At 58.2% G+C, this 25,471-nt stretch overlaps 2 protein-coding genes across 3 annotated transcripts in view; one reads left to right on the forward strand and one right to left on the reverse strand.

Moving 5' to 3' along the window:
• The window catches only part of GNAZ (G protein subunit alpha z), a 51,055-nt gene extending 38,047 nt beyond the window's left edge, over nucleotides 1-13,008 (reverse strand). The window contains exon 1 of one of the 2 annotated variants that reach the window (XM_041729550.1): nucleotides 12,849-13,008. The gene's annotated coding sequence lies outside the window, so the exon portion shown is untranslated. Of the gene's footprint in view, nucleotides 1-4,901; nucleotides 4,962-12,848 lie in introns of those variants that run through there. The other variant, XM_041729551.1, reaches the window with a different exon arrangement.
• Nucleotides 1-23,604, forward strand: part of RSPH14 (radial spoke head 14 homolog) — a 77,404-nt gene extending 53,800 nt beyond the window's left edge. Inside the window, exons 5-7 of the mRNA XM_041729553.1 lie at nucleotides 19,341-19,566; nucleotides 21,494-21,630; nucleotides 23,355-23,604. Of these exons, the coding sequence (XP_041585487.1) occupies nucleotides 19,341-19,566; nucleotides 21,494-21,630; nucleotides 23,355-23,593 (602 nt within the window). The 3' untranslated portion in view covers nucleotides 23,594-23,604. The remainder of the gene's footprint in view (nucleotides 1-19,340; nucleotides 19,567-21,493; nucleotides 21,631-23,354) is intronic.
• Nucleotides 23,605-25,471: the final 1,867 nt, after the last annotated feature.

Genomic DNA, 25,471 nt, shown 5'->3' on the forward strand with positions numbered 1-25,471 from the left:
CAGTTCCATTTGCCTGTTCATCAGGGCACCCTCTGCTGCTTCTCCTGTTGCTAAATGACCTAGCACGAGGTGCAGTGGGCATCTGCACGAGGGCCCGAGGCCCTCTACCCTCAGATCCAAACGGACAGTCAGTCAATCAACCACTGGGCCCGAGATGAGTGAGCATCACTGTGCCCTCTGGGAATCAAGCCTGGTGTGAGGAGGCTCTGCTCTGGACTTGGGGACCTGGGTGGGGGAAGGGTAGGACAAGCTGAGTCTGCATTGAGGAGCTTGTGTTCTGATTGGGGAGACTGTGAGCACCTAAGTCTGCGAGGCCATTTCTGAGAAAAGCACGGCACAGTGGAGGTGAGGGTGCAGAGGCATGTGGCAGAAGGTCCAGGGAGGGGACACCAGATAAGACACGATTACAAGAGGCCACTATCGTGCAAGGGTGGGAGAGGCGGCCAGAGCAGGAGGCAGGCAGGGTGGGGACACCCAAGGGGACACTGCCCCAGGTGCCTGGCTGGGCAGCGCAAGACGCTGCTGGCCTAGGCCCAGCTCAGAGCAGGCCCACCCAAGCAACAGCCTTCCCATGGTTCCCTAGGGAGTAGCTCAGTGACAGCTGCCATGGCAGGGACTGCCCCCAGGGGCCAGAAGGCAGAAACTGTCCCAATCGAGACCCTATTTCTCCTGTGGAAGAGCCTTTGATGGGGGGCTTGGGGGTGGACCTGTGGGCGGTCTGCTGCCACTCCCTATGTGGGATGCTGGATGTGTGGGTTCCCCGGAAAGGCTGGCAAAGCAAGGCCAGGGAGGGGGGCCCAATGCACCATGTCCCCTCATACATCAGAGCTCGTGGGGCTGACCAGCATCACGTACAGCAGAATCTGGGTTGGCCCATTCCAAATGCTTGGATGGGTTTTGACACAACAACACATACTTCTGGACTTAAAAGCCGCATCCTCCTGAGGAGATAAAAGCCTCTGCTTGCCTTGGTGCCAGTAACACAGGGTGGGGACGGGGATAGGCCACCTCCTTTTTCCTATGACCCCTGCCAGAAAAGCCTGCTCCCTGCCTCCCTGGCTGCGTCTCCCATTCCCCACACCACAGTGCCCTGCCCCAGCCCACCCCACTGGAAACGTCTCTCTCCAAGGCCAGGCAACAGCCTCCCTCCCTGGAAGGGCCACACGAGCGCTGCAGCACCAGGGAGCCCCCTCAGAGCCCAAGGGCCTCAGTGGGGACTCACCGCCTGGCCCTGTGTGAGCCTGAGCTAAATGTCGAGTGCCACTGGCTCCACACGGGACTGGACTTCACCCAGGGACAGTCCAGCAGGGCTGCCCTTCCTCGGCCTCCGGGCCACTGGCTGCCTTGCAGGCGCCTGCCCTGAGCACACACACCGTGCCCTCGAGGCCCACCATACCCTTCCCCTCCCTCTCCATTGCCAGCTCTGGAAAGATGTGCAGAACAGATGGATGGGTAGATGGACGAACACCAAAAATTACTGGTTCACAGCTCCCAAGCTTCCCAGCACTCCCTTCTGAGTGAGTTACCTCACCTGACCTTGTCTGGGCGCCTGCATGGAGAGACTCCTGTCCACACTGGGCCACTTGGACCCCAGCCGGGGACTCAGACGCCTCTGCTTGTGCCCACTCCCCCCGCCCCCAGACGCCCCAGGGCATCTCACCACCGCTCCCCAAGCCATAGGCAAGATCCCCCTGAGCCCTCCTGCCTCTGGCAACTAGCCCTGCCCCTTCCTGCCGCAGTCAGCTTGGGCCCCACCCCAAACCCTAACCTGACCGTTTCTCATCCTACTGAAAATGAGACAGGAGCTGGGGGAGCCTGTGGGCAGAGACAGTGTGCATCTCCACACCCTGACGCTCCTGGCCTGTGTACTGGCATCCCCTGGTCTCCCTGAGGCTGAGAAATCCCACATGTCCCTGCAAGTGGTTCCTGGACCCTCTCCTGGGGTGGTCCTGAGGAAGGGGCTTCCAGGTAGGCCTGTCAGGAGGGAGCTCGACAGTGTGGCCAAGCAGCCCCTTCCCTAGCCCTTCGCTTCCACCGACCCGTGCTTTACAACCTTTCCAAGTAGAGGGATCTCCTCCTTCCCGTTCTAATGTCAAAGAAGCAACAACAACAAAAAATCAACCCCATAGACTCTACCGTTATCATAGGTGTATTTTTAAGATCTGTTCATGACCAAAAGTTGTCACCAAAGTTGGGACTGCTGGCTGGTCGGCATATTGAAACATGACTTAACACAGGGAGTCATAAGAAATGATAATGTGAACTTAAAACAGATACTCATGCACTCCTTCACCAATTTTGGGGGTGGGCCATCTATTCTCGGAACATAGGCTCGCTTACTGGAGTTGCTGTCACTGTTCCTTCTCAAACCACAGTGCGCCAGGTGTGACATCTCCAGTTGACTCTCCGTGCAGCGTATGGTGGCAAAGTAACGGGGACCCGAATCCTAGGTTGTCATGGCTTCTGTCCCCAGGCTTAACGGGTGCCTTGCCCACACCAAACCCAACCACAGCGTTTACTGTGGTTCCCAAAACATTCACTGAATTTCCACAGAAGTCCTCCTTACATTCCTATTTCATCAGTTTATATGGTATTCAAGGACGTCGTCACAATGACAAATACGGCTGGCACACACAGGTTCGGGCCAAACACCACGGACTCCAAGGGGCCGGTGCCAAGGTGCCAGGCACAGGCTGCCTGCTGTCCTGGAGCATTTGGCCTGCTGTGGACATGGTCCTGTATGCTCTTCTTCGAGAACAGAGCACACCCATTCACCCAGTGAGTGTTGGTGAGTGCTGGTGACGGGGGTAAGAGGGTTTCTCAGCACCAAGATTTCTATAAGGTTTGTAAACGACTCTGCGTTTCATTTATCACAACGGTTTCTGTGACAAAACGGTAGCATGTGCACACGTGAGACACTTCCGAGCTAGGGAAACGTGGCTCTGGGTTCTCTGCAGCCACTCCACAGCCACCGGGGCCCAGGCCGCTGGGCTAGCTTATCCACGTCCCCCCAGCCCGCCTGACTGACCTGGCACCAAGAGACCCTCAGCAGGTCTCCCCTTAAAAGCAGTCCCCCTTCCTTGGCCTCTTCCTTGTCCCCTGCTTATTTCAGAGCCAGGGTCAGCAGACGGACGGGAGAAGGACCAAGGCTGGGGGCGCAGTGTCCCCAGCTGCACAGAGGTCCCAACAGATGGCTCTACCCCAGCAAGGCAGCCTCCTGGCCTCAGGGTACTGCTGGAGAGGGCCAGGGACGCCCTGCCCTGCAGCCCCGTACTGTCCTGTGGCTCTGGAGGCCCGTGGCCCCGTGGCCGGCCTTCTGGCCCACCGCCGCTAAGGCTGACCAGACCGGATGCGATAGCAGGGCCTGAGGAACACTGACTCAGGGGGAAATCAGGCCAGAGATTCTCTGAGCCAGGAGTAAATAGATAAATAAAAATGGAAAGGTTCCACATACGAGGGGGAAGGAGGCCCAGATGCGCAGGGAAGACATGTGGCCTTTACTAAACGCAGCCCCGCTGCCAAGCGGAAGGGGTTGTTGCCTGGGGTGGAGCCGGGCTCCCCAAGTTTCCATAGCGAAGGTAACTGCTGCTGACTTTCAGTCCGGCCCAGAGGAACCTGGGTGGAGACTCTGATTTAACCTCGTTGGGTCCCTTGCCCTGCAATTTCCTGCCTCTGAGCGTGGAGTCCCAAGATCCCTCCCCCCACGCTGGCTACGCCCCAGGCCAGACCCTCTTAGCTGAGGGCTCTGAGGCCAGGCAAGTGCACGACTCCTTCCCTGAGCCCCTCCTGCCTCCCTGCAGCTCCCTTTCTAGTCTTTCCCACCTGGAAGGTGAGCACCACTCACATCTGTTCCCTTTCTCGCCCGGCCCCTCCCCACAGCCTGCTTCCCCAGCCTCCTGAACCCCCTTGGGCCTCCAGGTTGCAAACCTGGGGCCCCTGGCCTCCTGTCTATGCAGGGCCATTCCCGGGAGGCCCCAAGCCCGCCACAGCCTCCGACCCTGTTGATGGGGATCTAGAGAAGCGGAGCCTGAGATGGGGATTCATGGCTGCTCCAGGGACCAAGTTCAGGAGGGAGGGCGGCAGGACCGGACCAGTGAGGGAACCGGGCAGAGGTGTGCTTTCAGCTGCCTTGTGGCTGTGGCCCGATCCCGGGGCACTCGAGAGTCTGCATGAAATCAAGGCTGTCCCACCTTGAGGGACAGGACAGGGCCTCCCAGGGCCCGAGGCAGTTCTCCAGCAAGGGGTGCAGCTGTGAGCGGGCAACGCTGATGCGGTGGGGGGCAGCGTGCAGGCAGGAAAGGGGACCTGGGGGGCACCGTGCTCAACATGCCTTCCCTCTGCTGGCCCCCTTCCTGACAGAACCCGGCGCCTCAGGTCAGGGTTAGGCCTGCCTGGCCTCACGGGAGCCCTGCGCCTGAAATCCAGCCACCTACCCGCACGCCCCAGCCTCTCACTGGGGACTGCTATAGTGACCTCTCAGGCGCCCCTGCACTCTGCTCCGCCAGCAGCCAGGGGAATCCTTGTCAAATTATGAGGCACAGCCTCTCTCGGGTGCTCTAAACCTCCCCGCGGCTGGCCACCTCAGTTCTGGGCCAGACTGTGCCCCGCCTTCCCCTGCCCCGCTGTGCGGCTGTGCCCTCCACCCTCGGGCACTGGCCCACCTGCTGTTTCTCAACGGTCTTTCACACTCTCAGCTCGGGGCCTCTGCACTGGCTGGTCCCTCTGCCCGGAACACCCTCTGTCCACAGAGCCAATCCATCCTTTCCCCAAATGGCTCAGAGGTCCCCTCCTCGAGAGGCCACCCTGCCCATCCTATTTACGACTTCCCATATGTCTCACAACTGTTTTCTAACATGGTGCATGACTCCCTTATCGTGTTTATCAGCCCCCATCACACTTACAGAATGCCAGCTTCACAGGGCAGGGGCTGTCGGTCTGTGTCCCTGCTGTGTCCTGCAGGCCCAGGAGTACCCGGCAGGAAGCAGTTGCTGATAAGTCCACCTCAGCCCTTTGTACTGAGTGAGGGAGGGGCCCACTCATCACAGGGAGGGGACGGGCAGGGCCTTCTGGGAAGTTTCCTAGAAAGGCCCTTGGCCTTCCTGCAGATGGACACCCCAGATGTGCGGCCGCCTCCCACCTCACCTTGGCCAGCCCTGATACTGCTCTGCCTCTGGGCCCTCGGGCCAGGCCGTCCCTTCATCTGGTAGCCCATCAGGACGGGGCTTCCGCAGCCACCACTGAAAGCCTGCCGCCCCTACCCTGACTCTACCTCTGCTCAGGGCCCCGAGGCTCCCTCACAAGCACCAGTCCTCACCCCTGGCCTCCCCGCCCCGCCCCAGCCTTGCTGTGCCAGTGACAAGACAGCCTGGGGCTGCGGCTCGCCTTCTGCCCCCCTCAGCAGCCAGACCCTCCACACGGGGCCCCATCCCTGTCTGTCCCCGGAGAGCCCCCGAACAGCCAGCAAGACAAGACTAACACAGCCAGGGATCTGGCCACAGAGGGGCAGAGCCCAGTTGAGGGGCTAGAGGAGCTGGGGTGGGGGGTGGGGGGCAGCGTGCCTGGGGGCTTCCCGGAGGCGGCGGGCGGCGTTGGGGCACCGGACAGCCCCGTCAGTGCTTCGGCAGCCTCCTCCCTGCCATGAGGTGGGGCAGGGCTGGGGATGTGCATGCGTCCGTGCGTGGTGTTATCGTAGAGGGAATCGATGCCTGGCACTGGCCCAGTGTTTAAGGGAAATGAATAGATTTTGGCCGAGGACAAAGAGAGTTTGATTAATCAAAAATTGGATAATGGAAGCAACACTCTAATTATTTTTCTTCCCAGCATTTTATCGAGAAATATGTTTGCACAGCATATCAGAGGTAACGGAGTGGGTGAGGGGGGTGACCGAGCTGGAGGAAAGCCCAGCTTGGGGACCGGGCCACTGCACCTCACATGTGCCGATGGGGCCTGGCCAGCGGCCTGGCCAGCAGGGGTCCTGGTGGTTACTCCATGGGGCCATGGGAAGCGAGGGGGGACACATGGCATAGTCGGGAGCCACACACAGCCAGCTTGGGTCACAGAAGATGGGGTGGGCAGGGGTGCTTGCACCGTGGAGGCCAGGGGGCATGGAGTAGAGCACCGCCAGCCCAGGTCACCAGGACCCGATGGAGCTGGGGTGCAGGCTGGAGGTGTCAAGTCCTCTGACCCTTAGTCACAGAGGGTCTTCAGAAGTCCCCCCAGGTAGTTTGGATCAATTTTCCACGTTCACCCTAGTGAAGCCTGGTGAGCCGTCCTATGGTTGAGGTCTGACAGGAGCACTGGGCCCCATGAGACTGTCCCGTAGCCCCTCCCTTGTCACTCAACCCCTCTGCCTGTGCTGCCCCCACTGCTACAACAACATTTCTGTGGTCACCCGGTGTCCTAATTCCAGGTAGCCTTCTTGGAGTGCAGCATGAGGCTCATTCAACTGTCAGAGTCTGTGTCAAGAAACGGCACATAAAGAGTGATGAAGGATGAGCAGAAACTTCTAGGCAAGAGTGAGGGCATGGTCTTTGGGGTCGTCCAGTCCTTGGCAAACCTGTGTAAGGCGAAATCCTCCTCCCCAGTACCCACGGTAGACATCGCTCATCAACCACGACCACTTTCCCTCTAGCCATCAAGGAGCCTCGGGATCCTTCTCAACACTGTGTGCTTTGGGCAGCCACTCCAGAGGTGGTACAAGGACCGAGAACTATCTGTACCCTTGACCAAGGCCAATTTAAAGGTGAGAGCACTGAGGCCTGGCAGGTGAAGAGACTTCAGCAACTAGAGCCGGGACTAGAACCCAGGCCTCCTGATTTCCCATCTAGTGCTTCTTCCTCTGCACCCAGCCGCTCTGCTGAGTTAATCTTGGGGACACAGGGGTTATCTGGAAAGGCCACTTAGCCATCACATGGTCAGTGCAGATACCGTGTTCCTTTCCTTGTCTTGCTCTCTTAGGACAGTTTCTTGTGGACACACCTCATGGCACGACGATGTGAAACCCTCATGTCTGACCAAGGCCTCGCCCAGGCACACCATGTCGCCGAGGGGCCAGGTGTCTGCCTGAGGCATCTGCTTTCCAGTGGCAGGGGCTTGTGCCTGCAATGGCAGTGTGAGAAGCTAGGCGGCCACCTGCCTTGACTTGGGAGTGAACCACAGTCAGGCCTCACTGGCCCCCAGCCAGTGGTATCTACCTGTAGGTGGTTTGTATCTGTCTGCCAAACCTAGAGCCCAAAGACACCCCTCTGGAGACCCAAAGCCTTTTTGGGAGCAGAGGGCTGAGCTAGAGCAGCAGTTTGCCAGTGTGAGGGCTAGAGCCACCACGAAGCCTAGCCCTCTGCATGAAAGTGGTCGACTTGCCAATATTCATTTCCCCCTCCAATAGTGATTTGTTGAGGTCCTACTGTGGCCAGACCAGGCTCTGGGGACTGGACTGTCAGTGGCAAACAGCAGACAATGGTCTTGACCTTACAGAGCTTACATTCAGATCCAGGACAGATAGTAAACAAGCACAAAGAAATAAAACAGGTAGTAGATTATATCATGACCAGTGCTAAGCGGAAAAATAGAGGCAACTGCCCACTTGGGAAAGCTACCCCATCTCCCCATGTCTCCGTCTCCTCAGCTGTGACGACAACTGAGGTGAAATTCAGCCCCTTCTTGGAGGGACTGGTAGTGGAAGGGTCAAGTGAGCCTCTGCCCCCAGAAGGCACTCCCCGCTGTAATCCAGCAGAGATCCTGCTGCTGTCCCAGTGAATGCCTGTGTCTGCGCTTGGGGTGGGGGACGTGCACAACTGAGCCCGCTGTCCTCTGCTCCAACACCACAACCCTGACCCCTATGATTCACAGGAGTATGGGGCCTTGCTGAGCGTGTCAGGGGCTCAGGTCCCAGAACCCTGTCCGCAGTACACTTCATCCCAGGGGCCAGGGAGGGCGGCTCGGTGGGGCGGGGTCTCTCTCTGAAAGGTCTGCTCTGACCACTGCTGCACAGCCGGGAGAGGCATGGACTGGCTTGGATGAGCCCTCAGGGACGGGTGTGTTTCTGGTTAGAAGGAAGGAACGCTGGGCTTGACACTGTTTGTAAGGCCTCTCCCTGCACCGTGGTTTTTAACAGTCTCGCTTCTTAGCACTTTTTGATGGATTCTCTAGGGATGTCTCTAAAAGAGAGTTATACCTTAATTTAGAAGCAAATAACGAAAAACTCTGTGATGTAGCAGGTTCCTTTGGAAAAGAGATGAACTCAAGGAAGCCATTGTGTGTGAAGCCACCTGCCTTGCTCACCAGGGTCCTGCCAACGGACAGCCCAGTCCTTAGCCTTTGAGTTGTGCCTCCTGCTCGAGGCCACTGGGCGTCAAAGGACAGAGGGGGAGGAAGCGACACTCGCAGAAGGCCGGGGTGAGGCTTGCAGGCTGGCTCCGACTGACCTGAATGGCCCCAAGTCCCAAACACAGCCCACCTGCCCACCTACCCAAGGCACGCAAGTGAAAGGGAGCCTGGGTGGCGGGCCCAAGGCACTGCCCTCCCTGGGCTATAACCAGGTTTCATGGGCAAGCGCGTGCTAGCCCAACAGGGCCCCATGCCTGGGTTAATGCTCTGCTGTCTTGAAAGGTTTAAGAACTTTTAACAAGGGCCTCACAAATTATGTGGTTGGACCTACTGTGTTTAGTCCCCACGCACCCCACGTGTGCCTTGATGTTTGCCTCAGGAGACCCGCCCTCTCAGGGACACCCTCTTCCTTCGCACTACCCTGTGTCCCCCAGCCCCCCACCACATTGCCATCAAGACCATGCTCCCACCTCACTTGCTCATCAATCCTCAATCTCTCCTTTCTGCAAACTCCTTCTCAGCTCATGCTCTGAGGGGTGAGGGACCTGGGGTCTGACCCAGGTCCTCTGGTCCCACCCACCCTTGATCCCCAAGTGACCTTCACCAGTCCCTGGCTTCCACACACTGGTGCCAAGGACTCCAGATTTCTACCTCCAGCCTCACTCTCCCTTCTGACCACCACATAATGGCCACATCTACCAGCGGCCAAACCAACTCCCAATTCCCTGCCTCGCATGAGGGAGTCCGAGTCTTCCCTCTCTGCCAATGCCACTGCCGTCCCTCCAGAGTTGTGCTTGCCTCTTCTCCGTCAGCAGGACCTCTTTAAAATAAATCTCCCTCCAACCACTCCTGCTAACTCCTACTGCTCATGCTGCCCTGGCTCAGCAGCCCCTCACAGCCCTCTAGCCTTGCCCCCATGGCAGTCAGCCACACAGGCCTTTTAACAGTGGAATTAGCGGAGTCTCTCCTCTGCTCCAAACGCCCCAGGGCTTTGCATCTCACCAGGGCCTACACAGTCCTACCTGACCTGCTCCGTAAGCCACCTCCCCCTGTGGGGCTCTGGTTACCCGGCTTTTTGGTGGGGCCCCCGGTAGCTGTGCACCTGCCATCCCCTCTCCGGGCATTCTTCCCCATGGGTCACAACTTACCCATCTCTCTCTGCGGCACCGTGCCAATGGCCCCTCCATACAGAGCGGCCTCCTGGCCCTCCCCGTCCCCACTCTCTTCTTCAGTTCTCTTCATGGCGCCTACCTTACCTGGCAGCCAGCCACACAGGTGTTGTGCCAGCCTCCCTGGGTCTGCTGCAAGCACCATGAGGGCCGACCCTGCGTCTGTCCTGCTCCTTGCCATTTCCCTGTATCTGGCACAGTGCCGAGACCTTGGCAGGTTCCAGTAAGTGTCAGCCAAAGGAATGAATGAATGTGCGAATCATTTCCGTCTCCTCAGGCTCTGTACAGAGAGCTGACATCTCCTGTGTGCTCCAGGAGCCATCAGATGGTCCCTGTGGTTAGTCCCTGTCAGCTTACTCCTGTGAAGCGTCTCCTCTGCCAGTGCGGACGTGTGTAAAGGGGCCAAATGCACAGAGAGGACCTGTGCAGGGATGCTGTGGGGACAGGGCAGGGAACGCTTGGCTCTGTTTATGGGTGAAGACAAAGAAGCTCAGTCAGGATGGGGCTGGGCGGGGGTGACAGGGCCAGAGGCTGACCAAGGTCTTTGGAGGCCTCTGAACTCGGGGAGTATGGATGGGCCTTCCCGTGTCAGTCCCCTGTGTGCCTAAGCTATGTCAGGCAAGCACGCTGGGGCTGATTCTCAGCATCTGTCCTGATGCCTCTATGCATTTCCTTTGGCCTTCTTTCCAGCCAACCACAGCCTGCAGGCCTGTGCCTGGAGGCTCAGTTACCCCAGGTTTCCTTCCTGGGGCTGTGGGAGAGCAGTGTGCTAATCTATCTCTTCCAGAGTTCCTGTAAGCCCAGCCACGGTCAGCAGCCACGAGAATGCCCTAGAGCCACACAGCATTTTAGGTCTTCTGAGGGCTAGCAAGCGCCACATCTTCACGTCCAGGGAAGGAAGGCACGGCCGGCACATGCTGTCATCATGTGCGTGTGCACATGAGAAAACCACACAGCTAGGTTGAGGCTGCTCAGGCCACGCCCTGAGTGTCAGGCCAGCCTTGCCACCGTTTGGTTCTCCATCCCACTGGCCTCCTGTGGGGACTTTGGGCAGCCTTGCCAGGACCACCTGGTTACCCAGAAGTTTCTGGAATCACTCTAGAAGCTCCTGAGATCTGGACCAAAGAATTCCTGAGATTCCAGGAAACAGAAGAGCTGAGAAGTTGGGGGTAGAGGGAGGGATTCACTCTGTGTCCCAAATCTAGAGTCCCACAGCTGGTCCCCAGAATGTGGACTGGCGACAGGCACGAGGGTGAAGCGGCTCCATCCTTCTTGGCATAGCCCGTGCCCCCATGAGGGCAGACAGGCCCTGCTCTCACTGGGGCAACATGGGCCTTGGCCAAAAGCCGAAAGTGGGTGTGTGTTTGGGGGCCGCAGGGTATGCTATACAGATGAATAACAAACAGCCCCTTCAGAGGAAGAGAGAAAACATCCCTGAGAGCGAGCAAGCAAGCAGATCTAGGGCAGAAAGTGACACTGGCCTTCTGAGGGGGAGGGACCATGTCTTATACACCTCCTGTCGCAGAAAATCCATGTCTGTTAGAGGAACACACCAGAATTTTAAACCAAATGCCTGCGTCTTGTCTCGGAGCATGAGGAATGCTGAAGGCACACCACTTCATCTGAGCCTCCCATGCGATCAGCCCCTAGATCAGCCCCTAAACGGAGGCTCCCAAGCCTCCTTGGGATGTTCACAAACGTCCACGCCCCAGAGAGACAGAGTCACCAGCTAAATATCATTCTCCATCCTGGTGAGGAAAGGGGCCAGGCTGTTGGTTACCCAGTATCCCCGCCTTGCCCATGAGACAAGGTGCCTGGAAGAGTAGTCCTGGGCCACAAGGAGCCCCCTGGAGTCTCTCAAGCTCGTCCCCAGGCCCACCGCAGCTCCCAGGTCCCAGAGGTGCTCTCTTTCACAGAGGAAGAAACCGCGGCCTCCATGGAACAGCCACAGCTAACAAGCAATGAGGTGCTCCGCTGGCCCCGCTCCCACAGGCCCTGTGCATCCCCCACCCACCTTTCCCACCATGCCACCTATGCTTTCCCAAGCACATCCTGCCAAGCCCCAACTGCCTGAGTGCCCTCTCTGTGCTTTGGTCCATTCTCTCCTCTCAGCACAGTGCCCACCCCAGCTGTGCTCCTGTCCTTCAAGCTCTAGTTCAAATGTCACTTGGCCCACAAGCCCACCTAACCCCAGTCCAGATCATCTCTGAGGTGCCTCCAGCGCCCCGGCACCCACACTCAGGGCTGGGTTATCTGAGCAGAGCCATTCCTCCCCTGGGGGGGTGGTGAGTCAGTCCCAGGAGGGCAGGCCCAGTCCACTCCCACCTCAGCGCCAGCTCTGGGGGAGCAAATGCTCAGTAAATATTTGTTTAATTGAATTTGGCCAAGGAGCCTCCTCCAGACAGAACCCAAGGCAGCAGGACTCAGTCCTCAGAGCAGGGAAATCACTTGGGCAGAAGGGAGCCCATCAGGGGCTGGGCTGCCTCACCCAAACAGGCAGCCCTTGCCTACCAGGCGGGTCCCTCCCTGCTGAGACAGGGACTCCAGGGAACCCTGCTCTCGCACTGCCTCCCCATCCTCTCCTCTCCTGTGACAGAGAACCCCAGTTCTCGGCCTAGGCAGATTCCTGCCATCATCACCCAGGCAGGCTCAGCACCGCCCTGCAGGCAGAGCCCCCTTGGATCTCCCGCAGGATACGGAGCCCCAGCCCCGAGGCCCTCCCCCTCCCCCCACACCCCCCAACACCCCCACCGCCTTTTAAGGGAAAAAAATATTGAGCCAGGAACACAGCACAATCGCAGCAGGTCGATACTCCTCTCTTGCTCTAAATGCCTCCAAGGAACCTGCTCTCTGCAAGACCGATGACGGAAAACTGCGAGCCGCCCGGCCCCGGGCCCAGGCCTCCGGGGCCCGCTCCTCGGTTTCGGCCAAGGCCACGCGTCGGCGCTGCAGCCGCCCGGGTCGCCTCCTCCCCGCTCCCCCGGGAGGGAGACCCCGGCGCAGCGCCCCTCCCGCAGGTCGCCCGGCCCGGCCGCGGCTCCGCACCGCCGGCGGAGGGGAGGGCCCCCGACGCGGCAGCCCCAGCCCACCTCCCGGGCCCGCGGCCGCCCCCTCCACCGCCCCTCGGCCCGGGGCGCCCCTTCCCGGCACCTGCCGGGCCCGCGGCCGCCCCTGCCCACCTCGCGGGCATCCCCGCCCGGGCATCCCTCCCGCCGCTCCCCGGCGCCCCCCGCCCGGGCGCATCCCCAGCACAAAGGCGCGGGCGGGGCCCCGGTGGGGGTGGGGAGGGCGCCCCGGCCGCGCCCCCAGCCCGAGGGCCCGCCGCGCCCCGCGGCCGCGGGTCCGCTCACTCACCTCCGGGCCGCCGCGCGGAGCCCCGGCCGAGCCGCTCGGGGCGGGGCGGGGCGGGGCGGGGCGGCGAGCGCGGGCCGCGGCGCCCTGGTTCCGCACTACGCGGGCGGCGGCACCGCGCGGGGACGTGACCGGACCGCGGGCGGCGCACACCCTCGGCCGGCTCGGCTCCCTCCGCCCGCCCTCCCGCGCCGCCCGCCGCCCGCCGCCCGCCCGCGGGTCCGCCCGCCCCGCGCCGCGCCGCCGCCGGCAGGGGGCGGAGCCGGAGCGCAGCGCGTTGCCAGGCCAACCGCGGGCGGGGGAGCCGCGCGCCGGCCGGTGACCACGCGCTGGGCGCTGCCGCCCCGCCACGAGCGCCGGCTCTCCTCTCATTGGCAGGCGCGGCAGACGGATGCCTGTACGGCCCAATGGCAACGGGCGGGGGCGGGGCCGCGGCTCCGCGCGCGCCGCAGTCCCGCACGCGCTGCCCGCGCCGGCGGCCCAGGGACCGGGCTGCGGCCGAAGCCGGCGCGGACCGTGCGGGGCCGCCTCTCGCAGACCCGAGACCGCGTCCCCCCCCGCCCCCGCCCCCGCCCCAGACCCCGCCCCCGCCCCAGACCCCCGCTCTGCGCCCCCGATTTGAATTCGAACCCAGCTCGGCCCCTTCTGAGTCCCGCGACCTTGGGCAACCAACTGACCCCTCTGAGCCTGTTTTGCAAACTGGGGCTGGTGGCGCCTGCTTCCCTGGATTGTCGCGACAATCTGCTAGAACGTGTGAAAGGCTATGCAAACCCTAAAGGTTTACACCGGTGAGGTTAGTGCAGCGATGGGGGGACATTAGTCATCTTTGCTTCTCGCTCCCCCCCCCCCATGTGTAGGGGCTCTTCAGGGTCCCCCCTCTGGCAATCCTGGCCACAGAAGGCTGCCTTGAGGAGGAGGGGAGGGAGAAGGGCCCGGGATCTGTCCCCCCACATCAAAGAGGTGGGAGGAAGCCGGCTCAGTGAAGGCCAGGATCCCCTATTGCCGCCTTGGGGAAGCTGATAGAGGGTAGAAGGCATCGGATGCTCAGTGAAATGCACCTGAGCCAGTCTGCCAAATTCTGCCTTCAATTTTAGGGGGGAGCCCATCTGTGGGCATCAGAGGCAGGAGCCCCTCACTCCTGTGCTTAAAAGACTTGGGCCAGAGAGCAAAGACATTAATGCCATCGTTGTAACTTGAATCTTTGCATATTCTAGAGCATCCCTGGTAAAAGTGCAGATTCTCCCCACCAACACCTTCCTTATCACTTTACTCCCTCATGGTCATATTACTGGGATCACCCCACCCTGGGCAGAAGCACTGGAATTGACTGTTGACAGAGGCGGATTGGGTGGTCATCCCAGCCCAGGTTTGTGGTCAGAAGTCAGGGCTGGGGGCCTGGTTCTGCAGGCTGGGCACTGTGTCATTGCAACATTATTCCATAACCTCTCTGGGAATGTTACCTCTGCTGTGAGACCAAAACTGTTGTACTACCTACTCTGTGACACATGCTCAGAGAGGTGGCCAGAAAACCAGTGAGTCTTTAGAGGGTCCTGGCTCCGCAGGAAGGTAAGACAAGGTCTTGAGAGGTAAGACGGCATCAGGCACATCATGTGCCATTGAGAGGCCATGTAAGCTAAGAACAGGGATGTGTACCCATGAGCAAAGGTAGGCACAGGTGTGGGAGGGGTCAGTGTGCCAGTGGTTCAGGGCACGGGGACCACATGAGGCTAACCTGTGAAGAAGTTACCTAAACTGTCAGGGATAGGACAGATGTTGGTGGATGGGCATCCTGAGGTGAATCTCGCTGGAGGTGGCCAGTGAGAACCAAAGGAAGGTGGCTAAAAGTGGAGGGGCTCCTCTGGGTGCATGCCTTCAAACCACCCCCCGACTGGGCTTCTGCTCCCAGGACCACTCAAAAGCTAGTGGCCTCACGTGATACCAGGAAGATGGCGGGCACAGGCCCTGCCCTGGTGTGGATCTCCAGGTGAGAGGGTGTGGGGGGAAAGCACAGACCCAGCTCTGCTACCTGTACACCCTTTGGGGGGGGGAGGCTATTTCACCTGGATGAACCTCAGTTTCCTTCTTTGTCAAGGGAGACACTAATAGACTGTCCTTGGAGAGTGATGCTGAGGGGCAATACACGTGGGCACATGTTTAGAGATGGGCGAGGGCAGTTCTGTTATAGGATTGGGATCAGAATGGAGTTGCTTGCAGGGGCAAACCTAGATGTTAGTGTAGGCTGGCCCTCTGCAGCAGTCCACGCGTGAGATCAGAGGCTAGCCCATGAAGCAGCCCCATGGGGCTGGCTACTGCCTGCCTCACCTGACCCTGGCGGCCACCAATGATTGTAATTCTTCATACAGCAATCATTTCCTGATGACCTCCTCTGCGCAGGGATAGTTCTGGGATTTAGACACGCCCGGCGCTGCCTGGTAGACCTTCCTGTCTGCGGGGCAATAATCCACCATTACAATTGTGTGAGGCCCCATGGAGGAGACCCACCAGGGCCCCAGGGACATGTGGCAAGGCAGGGGAAGAACTGGGCACTGAGAGACAGCAGGATGGAAGTGGCCTGTGACCTAGGGCAAGAGAGAAGCATATCCCAAGTTGGGGAAGGTGCTGGGCAGGAAGGAGCCATGAGGCCTTGCAGGAACCCATGGAAGACCAGCGTGGCTGGAGGCAGCAGGCAGGTGTGGGTGCCAGGATACAAGGCTGGAGTGGGGACGTTTGTACCGGCTAATGGCCCTTCTCTGAGATTGGGGATGTCAGCCTAAGAACCACTGGAGAGTTTTAGGATTTGCTTCTTAAATTTGAGAAGGAGGATGACAAGTTTTTGTTTCATATTTATTTGCAGTACGCATGGTCCCATAATGTATGCTGTCCTAATACGCAGAATCAAATAATAAAAATGTCAACTGGTCAGCCCTCAGAAAATAAGAAAGCAGAGATTCTCCATGAAGCCGAGTTCAGCGTAGGGCTGCAGGATCACTGAGCGACAGAGTGTGCCAGGAGAGGGCCATGTGGTGGCTGCAGCCAAGACAGAGGGACAGAGTGGGGGCAGAGTTGGTGGGGGGGGGCAAGGAGGCCCGCATGAGAGGAGATGCTGGAGGAAGGATAGTGTTTGCTAAGCAGATGGAGGACCAGTGGGAGAGGTGGCCGGAAAACCAGTGAGTAGAGGGTCTTGGCTCCTCAGGAAGGTAAGACAGGGTCTTGAGAGGTAAGTTGGGGTCAGGCATGTCATGTGCCATTGAGAAGCCACGTAAACTCAGGACAGGGATGTGTATCCATGAGCAAAGGTAGGCACAGGTGTGGGGGGGTCTGTGTGCCAGTGGTTCAGGGCACAGGGACCACACGAGGCTAATGCTGGACAGGTGGGTCCCGATGAGATGCAGATGCTCCATCCTCAGTCCTTATTAGCCGGAAAAACAGGACCAGGACAACAGCTGGGGCCCTGTGGTGGAAAGAGGAAGGCCCTGGTGCTTGAGCCTCATACTTCATCAATCCAGCAGGGACAGATGGCTGAGGAGTGGCCTCTGTAGGTGGTGTCAGGCCATCCTCCAGGAAATGACCAAACTTCAAACACAGGGCATTCTGTGCCATGGGCATCATGTCCCTTCAATTCTGGAGGGATTGGTGGAGCTTTCTGGCTCAACCACTGAATCCATCGCGGCACAGCAGCCATGCCAGACCCGGGGCCCTCCCCAGGTATGCCCCATACTTCATGCCTTTGCCCTTTGGCCCCATTAGGTCCAGCTCCCCTGGGCCTCCCTTCCTTCAAGTCCAGAGTCCCTAGGACCCTGGAATTCCATGTGCGTTCTACATGCGCACGAACTTGTGTTGTGGTGCCGGGTCCTGGCCTACTCTGCCGCTGGTCTCCCCACCCCCCGATGATGGGGGTGGTGGTGTCTTGCTAGTCTCTGGATGCTGGCAACAGCACCGTCCTGTCTGGCTCTTCTCCCGGCTTGACCTGCTCTCCAAAGCCCCGCTGGCCAATTCTCAGGCTGTGGTGGGGCTGAGTGGGTTTCTCCAGTTTGTTTCCTTGGGGTCTGTGCAACCCCCCAGTCCCAACTTGAACAAACCATTGCAGATCTGGGTTAGTTATAAATAGCCAGGCCTGCAACTCTCCTTTTAGCTGAAAAGCAAAGTGAACGAGCAGAGAGGCACACCCGGCACGCGTTTTATTTTTAATCTTCTCCCTCTGTCTCAGAATGAACCCGGGTCCTGGTGCTCAGCATTTCTAGGAGTAGAAGCCCGAGACAAATGCCTGAGAAAACCCAAGTAGCTCAGGGCCCTGGCTTTGCCCCTGTCTGCTGTGTGACCTCAGGCATTTGAATTGCCTCTCATGGCCTTGGTTTCCTCACCCAGGGAGGGAGTAGTGGAGCTGATTACCTCTGGCAGTTTGATTTCGACTCTCTAACTCTACCTCCCCCCCCCCCCAGCCTGTGCCCAGCAACACATTTGGGAGGAAGGGGTCTCTGGAAAGTCCAGACCTAGGTGCAAGTGAGGCCATAACCAAGCCCCAATTTGATGACGTGCAAACTCCTCGTCCCGGGGCCTTTGCTCAGGTGTCCCCCAGCCAGGAACCTTCTCCCTCTATGCAAAATCTTTCCAGCCAGCAAAATCCTTGCAAAGTCCAACTGTCACCTCTCCATGGTGAGCTGGGGAGAGGGTTTCCACCTTAGGTTGCAGCTGAGCTGGACCCATGGCTGGGGCAAGTAGGGAGCCTGTGGGCAGGTGCCTGAGTGCACAGTGGAGCTAGAGCCGAAGGCCAGGTGTGTGGTCCAGCCATGGCCTGATGGGGAGGGAGAGGCTGAAGGGGAGAGAGGGGCTGTGTTCCTGCAGTGCAGGGACTGTGCAGCTTTTGTCTTTGTACATGACACCTCACCTCTCACCCTCACCCCACAGGCCTTTGCTTGTAACCAAGTCTCAGTGTTGGTGGAATTCCTTAGGATGCTAGGCCCAAGCATTCTGGTCTCCCATAATAGTTCTTTACAGAGATCATGTTCTCACCTACTACCCATTGGCATTGCACAACTCCCTACCCACTAGGCTGGTTTCCATAATGAGGAAACCAGGCTCAGGAGAGGTAGAATAACTTGTCTAAGGTCACACAGCTGGATACATTTAGGAGTCCAAGCTAAGCGTTTTTTGAAATCTGTGTGGATTTAGCCTTAAGAAGTGCAGTGCCCTTAAAAGCAATGGGCAACTGCTCTTCCTGTGTCAGGAGTATCCTGAGAATGGGGCAGAGCTAGTTGCTCCACCATGACACCCCAATGAGAAGCTGGTCAGGGACACTGGGAGCCACTGGACATGCATCTGTGCCTCTCCATCCCCCTCACTCCAGGGCACCTGCCATTTGATGTCTTCAGGAAGTGAGGGAGGAAGGCTGGGGTGATGTCTTCAAAGACAAAATCCCTGGTGCTAATTGGCACTTAGAGACCTTTAGGCTAATTAACCTGTTTACTTGTCTCTCTAGGGTAAATTAGAGGGTTTAGCTGGGGAGGCGGAAGAGAGAGGTGGTGCTGGTGGCCACCTCCATGGGGGCTGTATATATATATATATATATATGCCTTCTTGGTGGGTGGTGTGGGCCACAGAGGAGGCCAGGAAAAGGGCCAGGAGGAAGGCTGGGGGCATGGGGCGGGGGGCTGCCCTCCCCAGCACCGGCCTGCTCACTTCCCATTGATGGCTGCTTCAGAAGCAATTCTGGACACAGGGGAGTTGGGGCCCTCAGGAGGGCTGTCTGGCCTGGTTCTGGGTTCCCCTCCAGACATCCCTCAGGAAGAGAGGAGGAGCTGGAAGGAGGGAGGGGGAACGTATCCTTGGGGAGCCTTACCTCACCACCTTCTCCCAGCCTGGTGCCCCAGCTGTGCGGAGCCCCCTTCCTGCAGGTTTTTGAGACACCCCCCCCACCCCCACCCCCCCTACCACCACAAGAGTCTATGGATTTCCTATCTCCTTTGTTTAGAGGCACGGCTCTTTTTTGTCTGTAAGATGCTGGCCTGTTCACTTCTGCCTCAGGCCTGATACCTGGCTCTTTTTCCTTTCCCAAAGGCTGGCCAGATTGGCCTGGGGTTTCTAGTGGCTTAAAGATGTCGTGGGTGAGAAGGAGGAGGTTGGTTGTCCCTCCCCCCGCCACCTTCCTTCTGGTGCAAGGAGGCAAAGGGAAGGGACTTTCTTCTGTGCCTGGGCCCTGCAGGGGTGGCTGTTGTGCTCTCCAAGGGATGGCTGCTGCTCCGCAGGCTCCTGAGCACCTGTTGAAGGCTGATATCCCGCCACCAGTTATAGGTGACCAAAGTTTGGGGGTCCTCCAGGGCCGCATGGTTCCCACCCTAGCTTGTCATCCACAGGCCAGCTAGCTGCTCCAGGGTCTGGCAGCAAGGGGCATCTGCAACCCCCGTCCCCCACCAGCTCTGCAGGACTCCCCTCTCCCACTGGCCACCAGAATGGGCAGGGAGGACTGGCCCACCCTCTGTGCCCTTTCCTGTCCCGCAGGAGCCCAGGGCATTGTTAACAGCGGCCTGATTCCTTCCCTGGTGTGGAAGCTGCAGAGGGAGGAGGAAGAGATCCAAGGGCTCCTCCTGGACACACTGGCGGCCTGCCTGTTGGAGGATGCCACTGAGGCGCTGAGTAACCGCGTGGTGCCCTTCCTGAAGCAGAAGCTCCTCAGCACCAATGATGACATTCGCAGCAAAGCTGCCTGCATGCTCACTGTGGTCAGGTGAGCCCGGCCCTCGTGGACAGGGTGGACAGTGCAGGGAGGGCAGGAGCAGCTGGCTCCCCAGGCTTCCACTTCTGCCGAGGCTCAGAGAGGCACCTGAGCACCCCCAGCCCCGCAGCAAGCCAGGCTGCCCTGGAGCTCCCAGGAATCCACCTCAGGGCTGGCTTCCCCGCCCCAGCCTGTTTGGGCCTTGTGGAAGGAGGACCCTGTCCTCTTGGGCAGGGGCCTCTGTCCTGTTGGCCCGACAGCTTAGCACTCACAGTCCTGTATCCCAGGAAGCCCCCAAGTCCTGGATAAAATGAGGTGGTTGGTCCCCGCCCCCCCCCCCCCCGCCCACCTCCCCGTGAAGAAGGCAAACACAGAAGTGTGGCGGTGATAGCAGTCACTAAGCGCTCTGTAGGTGCCAGGCATTGTCTACAAACGGCAGTCCTCCACCGAAGGTGCTTGATTACTTTTTACAGGAAAGGAAGCAGAAGCATAATGTGTCCAGTCACTGGCAACCCAGGGTCGCAGGGGATCACAGTTTAAATCCTGGCCTGGAACCTGAGGGAGCACGTGATGCCTCAGAGCTGGGAGGGAGGAAGGGAGGCAGTGTGTGATCCCAGACAAAGACGGTTCCCCAGGACGATGGTCCCTTGTCCCCCCAAGTCCATGCCTTAGGTATGGCCACCTGCTTTCGTCCTGGCACCTCCTGCCTCCCTGGGCCCTGGTTGTCTCTCCAGCTGGGATTCTCTCTAGAAACCCGGGCCAGCATTTCTGTGAGTGTGGCCCCTGATCCAGACCCCTGGGAGCTTGTGAACATGGAGATTTCGGGACCCTGCTCCAGACCAATCACCACCTGGTCTCTGCTCAGAGGTCCCCTTCTAGTGAAGCCTCTGAGGACCATACCCATTCTAGACAACGACGGCCTCCACCAGGCCTGCCTGTGCTTTTCACCATTCCCTGCTGTTTCATTTGTCACCCCTGAGGGGTTTTTTTTTTTGAGGGGAATTCCTGATGGCAGGACTTTGCTCTGCTCGCTGCTTGAGAGCAGGTGTTCAAAATGGGGGTGGGGGGGGGCGCGGTGTAGCTCTGGTCCCCCGGGAGACAGGCAGCACTGTCTGGAGACATTTTTGGTTGTTCCAACTTGAGGGAGAAGGGTGTTCCTGGTGTCGAGGGGTGGGCGGGTAGCCGGAGATGCTGCTTAGCATCCCACAATGCATGGGACAGCCCTCACCACAAAGAATCATCCAGCCCCAGTGTCAGTCGTGCTGAGCTAGAGCAACCCTGCACTGGCCTCAGCGTCTGGGCCAGGGTCCGCCACAGTGTTCGGTCAGCCCTGGCCGTGGGAATGAACAAACACATGGAATCCCAGCAGGCATGGCCCAGGACTCTGCATCTTTGATCAAGTTCCCAAAGGGAGCTCGTGGGGAGTCCATCACATTTATTTTCACAGCTTCACACAGTGCCAGGATTAGAAGTGACTTACAACCTCTCTCCCATGAGGGTGGATTTGCACGGATGTCTCCCTGGCGGCTTGGTGCAGCTCCTGGGTCTTAGCCCATCTCTGGCAGCTCTGGCTCTTGCATGGAGTCAAAACATGTGTCCCTGTGGGTCGCACCCCTGGGCCCTGCTGCTCCCCATTTTGGGGCTGGGGTGATACGTCTGGTGTCTTCATGTATTACCTTAGGGCAAGGGTCCATCAGCCCCTGGCTTCTCTGCGATTTTGCTTTCAGTGGCCCCAAGCTGTGCTCCTAGGTCATCCCAGCATGGGGGTGAGACCCAAACCTCACACCAGTGTTCTCTTGTACCCTGGCACCCCTTGGCCAGGCCCAGACCACCAGCGATGGTCCCAACACACAAACTCCTGGTGTCCCCTGGGGTAGTCCTCGGCCCTGCCCACCTCCTTGCCAAGCGAAGCCACACAGCTGTCCCCTCTCTGGCCCAGCATCCCTCTGGAGGGCAAGAACCAGGTGTGGCAGCATGACGTCATCCCCATCCTGGTGCACCTGCTGAAGGACAAGATGGAGGAGGTGCAGGCCAATGCCGCCGGGGCCCTCATGTATGCCACGATGACCACCCAAGGTGAGGTGGCCTGTTGGCCAAGTGCATCTCCTATGCAGGCGGTAGTTTACTGGGCAGTGGGGGTCTCCTGCAAGCTTTCCAGAACGCTCATTTTGTGCTCAACATCCCAGTACTGCCCCTTCCCTGCCCTACCAAAATACTTTTCCTGGCCTGCTGTTGAAGTCCCTTCAAGTTTGGGCCCATGCTCTACCCTCTTTCTTCCTGGCCATGGGGGGACTACCTGTGGCCCCTCCCTGGTCACTCCCATTAGGACCTCTGTCCCTTCATGCCAGGCTATTCCCTGGGCCTGGAATTCCTGCTTCCGACCCAGGCCCCTTGTAAGCCTTGATTCTGGGATTAATTATGTAGTTTGCCATCCTTGGTTTGGTTATCCTAAAACCTAAGCAAACACTGGAGCCCTTGCTTCCATGGTGTTTTTTTTTTTTTTATCGAAATTATTTTTTTCAATGGGTGGGGGTGGGGAGCAAATAAGAGTATGAGATGACCTCTCCCACCTGGGGAACAGTCAGACTTCCATGCAAAGTCCTCCAGTCCTGGCCACAGGAATGACTGGGGTTAGTTTCTTCACCTGGAGGCCAGGTTAGGCCATCCCACGTGACCTCTGAAAGCTGTCTATCCTTCCCTGTGCCCACAAATGCCTGCATCAGCCCCATGCCTTGTGCCTTCTTGGTGTTCCACGGAGGACTGACTGGGTCTCTGATTCTCAATCAGCATGCTGCAAAGTCCCCCAGAACTGGGGTTCTCAGCCATTCCCCACTTGACACTAATGGTGGTATTTGAGACATACCAGAGGAGGAGAGGTTGGGGCCTTTCCAGAGCCACAGTCCCCTTTTGATTGTGCAGTGAGGATGCTGACCTCCAGGGCAGGACATCTTCTTGTACGCATATTGCTCAGACAGGGCATACTCAGTGAAGTGTCTTGCTTGGGCTTCCTGTGGGAGCTCTTGGAGGACCAGAGAGGTGACCACAGGTCCAGGCAACAGCTGGGATGTGAGGCCACTTTTCACAAAGTTGGCACTCCAGCCAAGGGTCCCCACGCCCCTGCCATGGGGCAGACCCTGTGCTGGGTGGTGGGGACTTGGCCCTCAGGTCTCAGCCTCTGGAGAACAGTTTGGTAGGAGTGGCAAAGGGTTGATGACCTACTGGATTAACATGGAATGCAGTGGGCACAGGACAGCGGCCAAGCCTCCTCTGGGAGGGGCCTGGGTGTTGACCCAAGGGACAGCGGGAAACAGCAGGGCAGAGGGCGGCCACCAGGATCTCAGCACACAGAGTGCATTGAGCATGGTAGGAAGCTGGGAGCAGGGGGCAATCACCTGGCCTTTTAGCAGGCCAGGGCAGCAGGAAGGTGGCAAAGGTTAAGGAGGGGGCATCTCCTTTACAGATTAATGTCTGCATCCCCCAATAAACCGTAAGGATCAGGAGGGAAAGACCTATGAGTTTTTGTGCCTTGCACAGAGCAGGTATTCCAGAAATACTTGCCACGTCAATTGGATTTTAATTTTTGTGTGTTTCCTTGAGAGAACTGGACTGCAGGACAGGCATCAGGGTGGTGTGAAGCCAGTTGAGGGGCTGGAGGGCCAGAGGAAGGTGTCAGGGCCTACAGGGGAGTGAGAGAAGGCACCTCTCCTGCAGCCACACAGACCAGAGGCCAGGGTTGGGCTGAGGTGACAGAGATGGAACAGACAGCCCCCTGAGGGACACTTGGTGTTGGTGGCCCACAGGGAAATATGCTGCCCTGGATGCAGAAGCCATCCACCCGCTCCTGAACCTGCTGTGCTCATCCCTGAGCAAGGCACGCTTGAACGCCACCAAGGCCCTCACCATGCTGGCCGAGACCCCTGAGGGCCGCAAGTTTCTGCGATCTCACGTGCCCGTCTTCCGCACCCTCGAGGAAGACACCAGTGAGGCGGTGCGGCGGGCAGCCCGGACTGCTATCAAAGTCATCGAGTGGAAACCCTGAGCCTCTTGCTAGGCCAGACCTAATAAGCTCCCCACCTAATAAATGGCTGAATCTCTTTATCTTGGGACTGAATGGCCCTTTAGGTTCCTGGAGTGTGGTCACATCTCCCCTCTCTCCTGCAAAGGGGAAGCACCCAGCCCCAAAGGACTGGGTCATGGTGGCCAGGTGAGGAGGCATGGGCTAAATCCAAGGCCCAGGGATAGAAGGGTGATATCCTGGCTCTCTGCTGGGACCAAGTGTCCCCTGAGAAGGTAGAGAGCAGGGCTGAGCTCTCCAGGGAAAAGGAGAGGGCAGAAGTTATACTGGGGGAAGGAACACAGCTGGACCAGGCACTACCCAAACTTTAGACACTTGAGTGACCAGGCCTTTGGGTGTGGCTGAGCACTGCCCTGCTTAGCCAGTTCTGCCCCTCTCTCATGATGGGTGGCAGGAAGGAAGGTCAAAGTGCCAGCCCATGTGGACTCTTTCAGGAGGAGTATGCACTGTATGAGGCCCCCTAGGAATGCATGCCCAGAACGGGGATCTTCCCCTAGAACAGAGAAGCCATAAGAGTAAGCTCCCAGCTGGCTTGAGGCCAACTACACCAGCCCTGGAGCAGCTCTCTGACCAGCCTTCCATGTAGGCCTCCACCTGCCTCTCTTCTCCCCCAAATGAAACTGGCAAAGGAGGCTGGAGAGCTTGAAGGGGTTGGAGGAAAATCCAGGCTGTAGAGGGTAGGAGGCTCGGGGACCCTTTAACTGTTGCCAGCCTTCCCTATCTGGTCTGGCAGGATGCTAGTTCTCAAACCAGTCCTGACTTCTGTTGGAAAAGCTCAGGAGGGGAGCTTTTTGAGGCTCTCTGCCTCAAATGAGGTTTTCCTCTGTATAGAACCAACCAACAGCAGTATTTCCTATGGGACAGAACCTCCCAGGCTTATGCGATGCCCAGTCCATCCAGAGTAAATAGCATCAGCATAACCAGAATCCTCAAGTGAGCACCTTCTTATAGTTCTTTCAGTGACTGGGGCTTTCCCTTTCCTAAAAGAAACAGAGAAGTTGGCATCATTGGAATTAGAGGATTAGCCCAAGTAAATGTTCATGTTCTGAAAGGGACTGGCTGCTAAGCCCAGCTGGGATTTCAGGTAAGTCTCATTCTTAAAACAGGCACCTAAAGAGGAAACCTTTCCTCCTTCAGTAAAACAAGTGCTTGAAGACCTCTACTTCCTCATGTACCCATCTCCCCTCAACCCATAGTATGCTGGTTCCTCTATTGCCTCACCAAAGGGCTGTGGCCAAAGTCACTGGCCAAGGTTCCTGATCATCTTGCTGCCGAGACCCTGTGCTCTTTGTTCTTGACCCATGCTGTGGCCCAAGTATGGATGTTCCCTTCCCATAGCCACTGTCTTGGGCTTCCTTTCAAGAATCTGGCTGTACTCTCTTTGGTCTCCTTTGTAAAACCCTCTTTCTCTACATGACCAGTAACCTTCGTGTTTCTCACAGCTCTGTCTAGGTGCTCTCTCCTCCTGTTCTCCCACACAATCTCACCTACCTGGCTATGGGCCTCCTCTAGCAGGTTCCCTTCTTAGCTAGGCCTGCCCACTGTTTTGTCTCCTCCAAATCGGTGTCTAGCCCCATCCTCTCTCTTGAGTTCTGGACCCTTCTATCCAACTGAATATCTACCCTTAAATGTCTCCAGGCAATAATTAATACCAGTCCTTCACAAACTCTTCTGAAAAATAGAAGAGGAAGGGACACTTCCCAACTCATTTTATGAGGCTAATTTTACTCAAAATTATCTGATATCCAAGCCAGACAAAGACATCATAAGAAAACGATAGACCAATATCCTTTATGAATAGAGAAGGAAAATCTCAACCAAATATCAGCAAACCAAATCCAG

This window comes from Vulpes lagopus, chromosome 14, assembly GCF_018345385.1.
Source record: "Vulpes lagopus strain Blue_001 chromosome 14, ASM1834538v1, whole genome shotgun sequence".
Classification (NCBI taxonomy): domain Eukaryota; kingdom Metazoa; phylum Chordata; class Mammalia; order Carnivora; family Canidae; genus Vulpes; species Vulpes lagopus.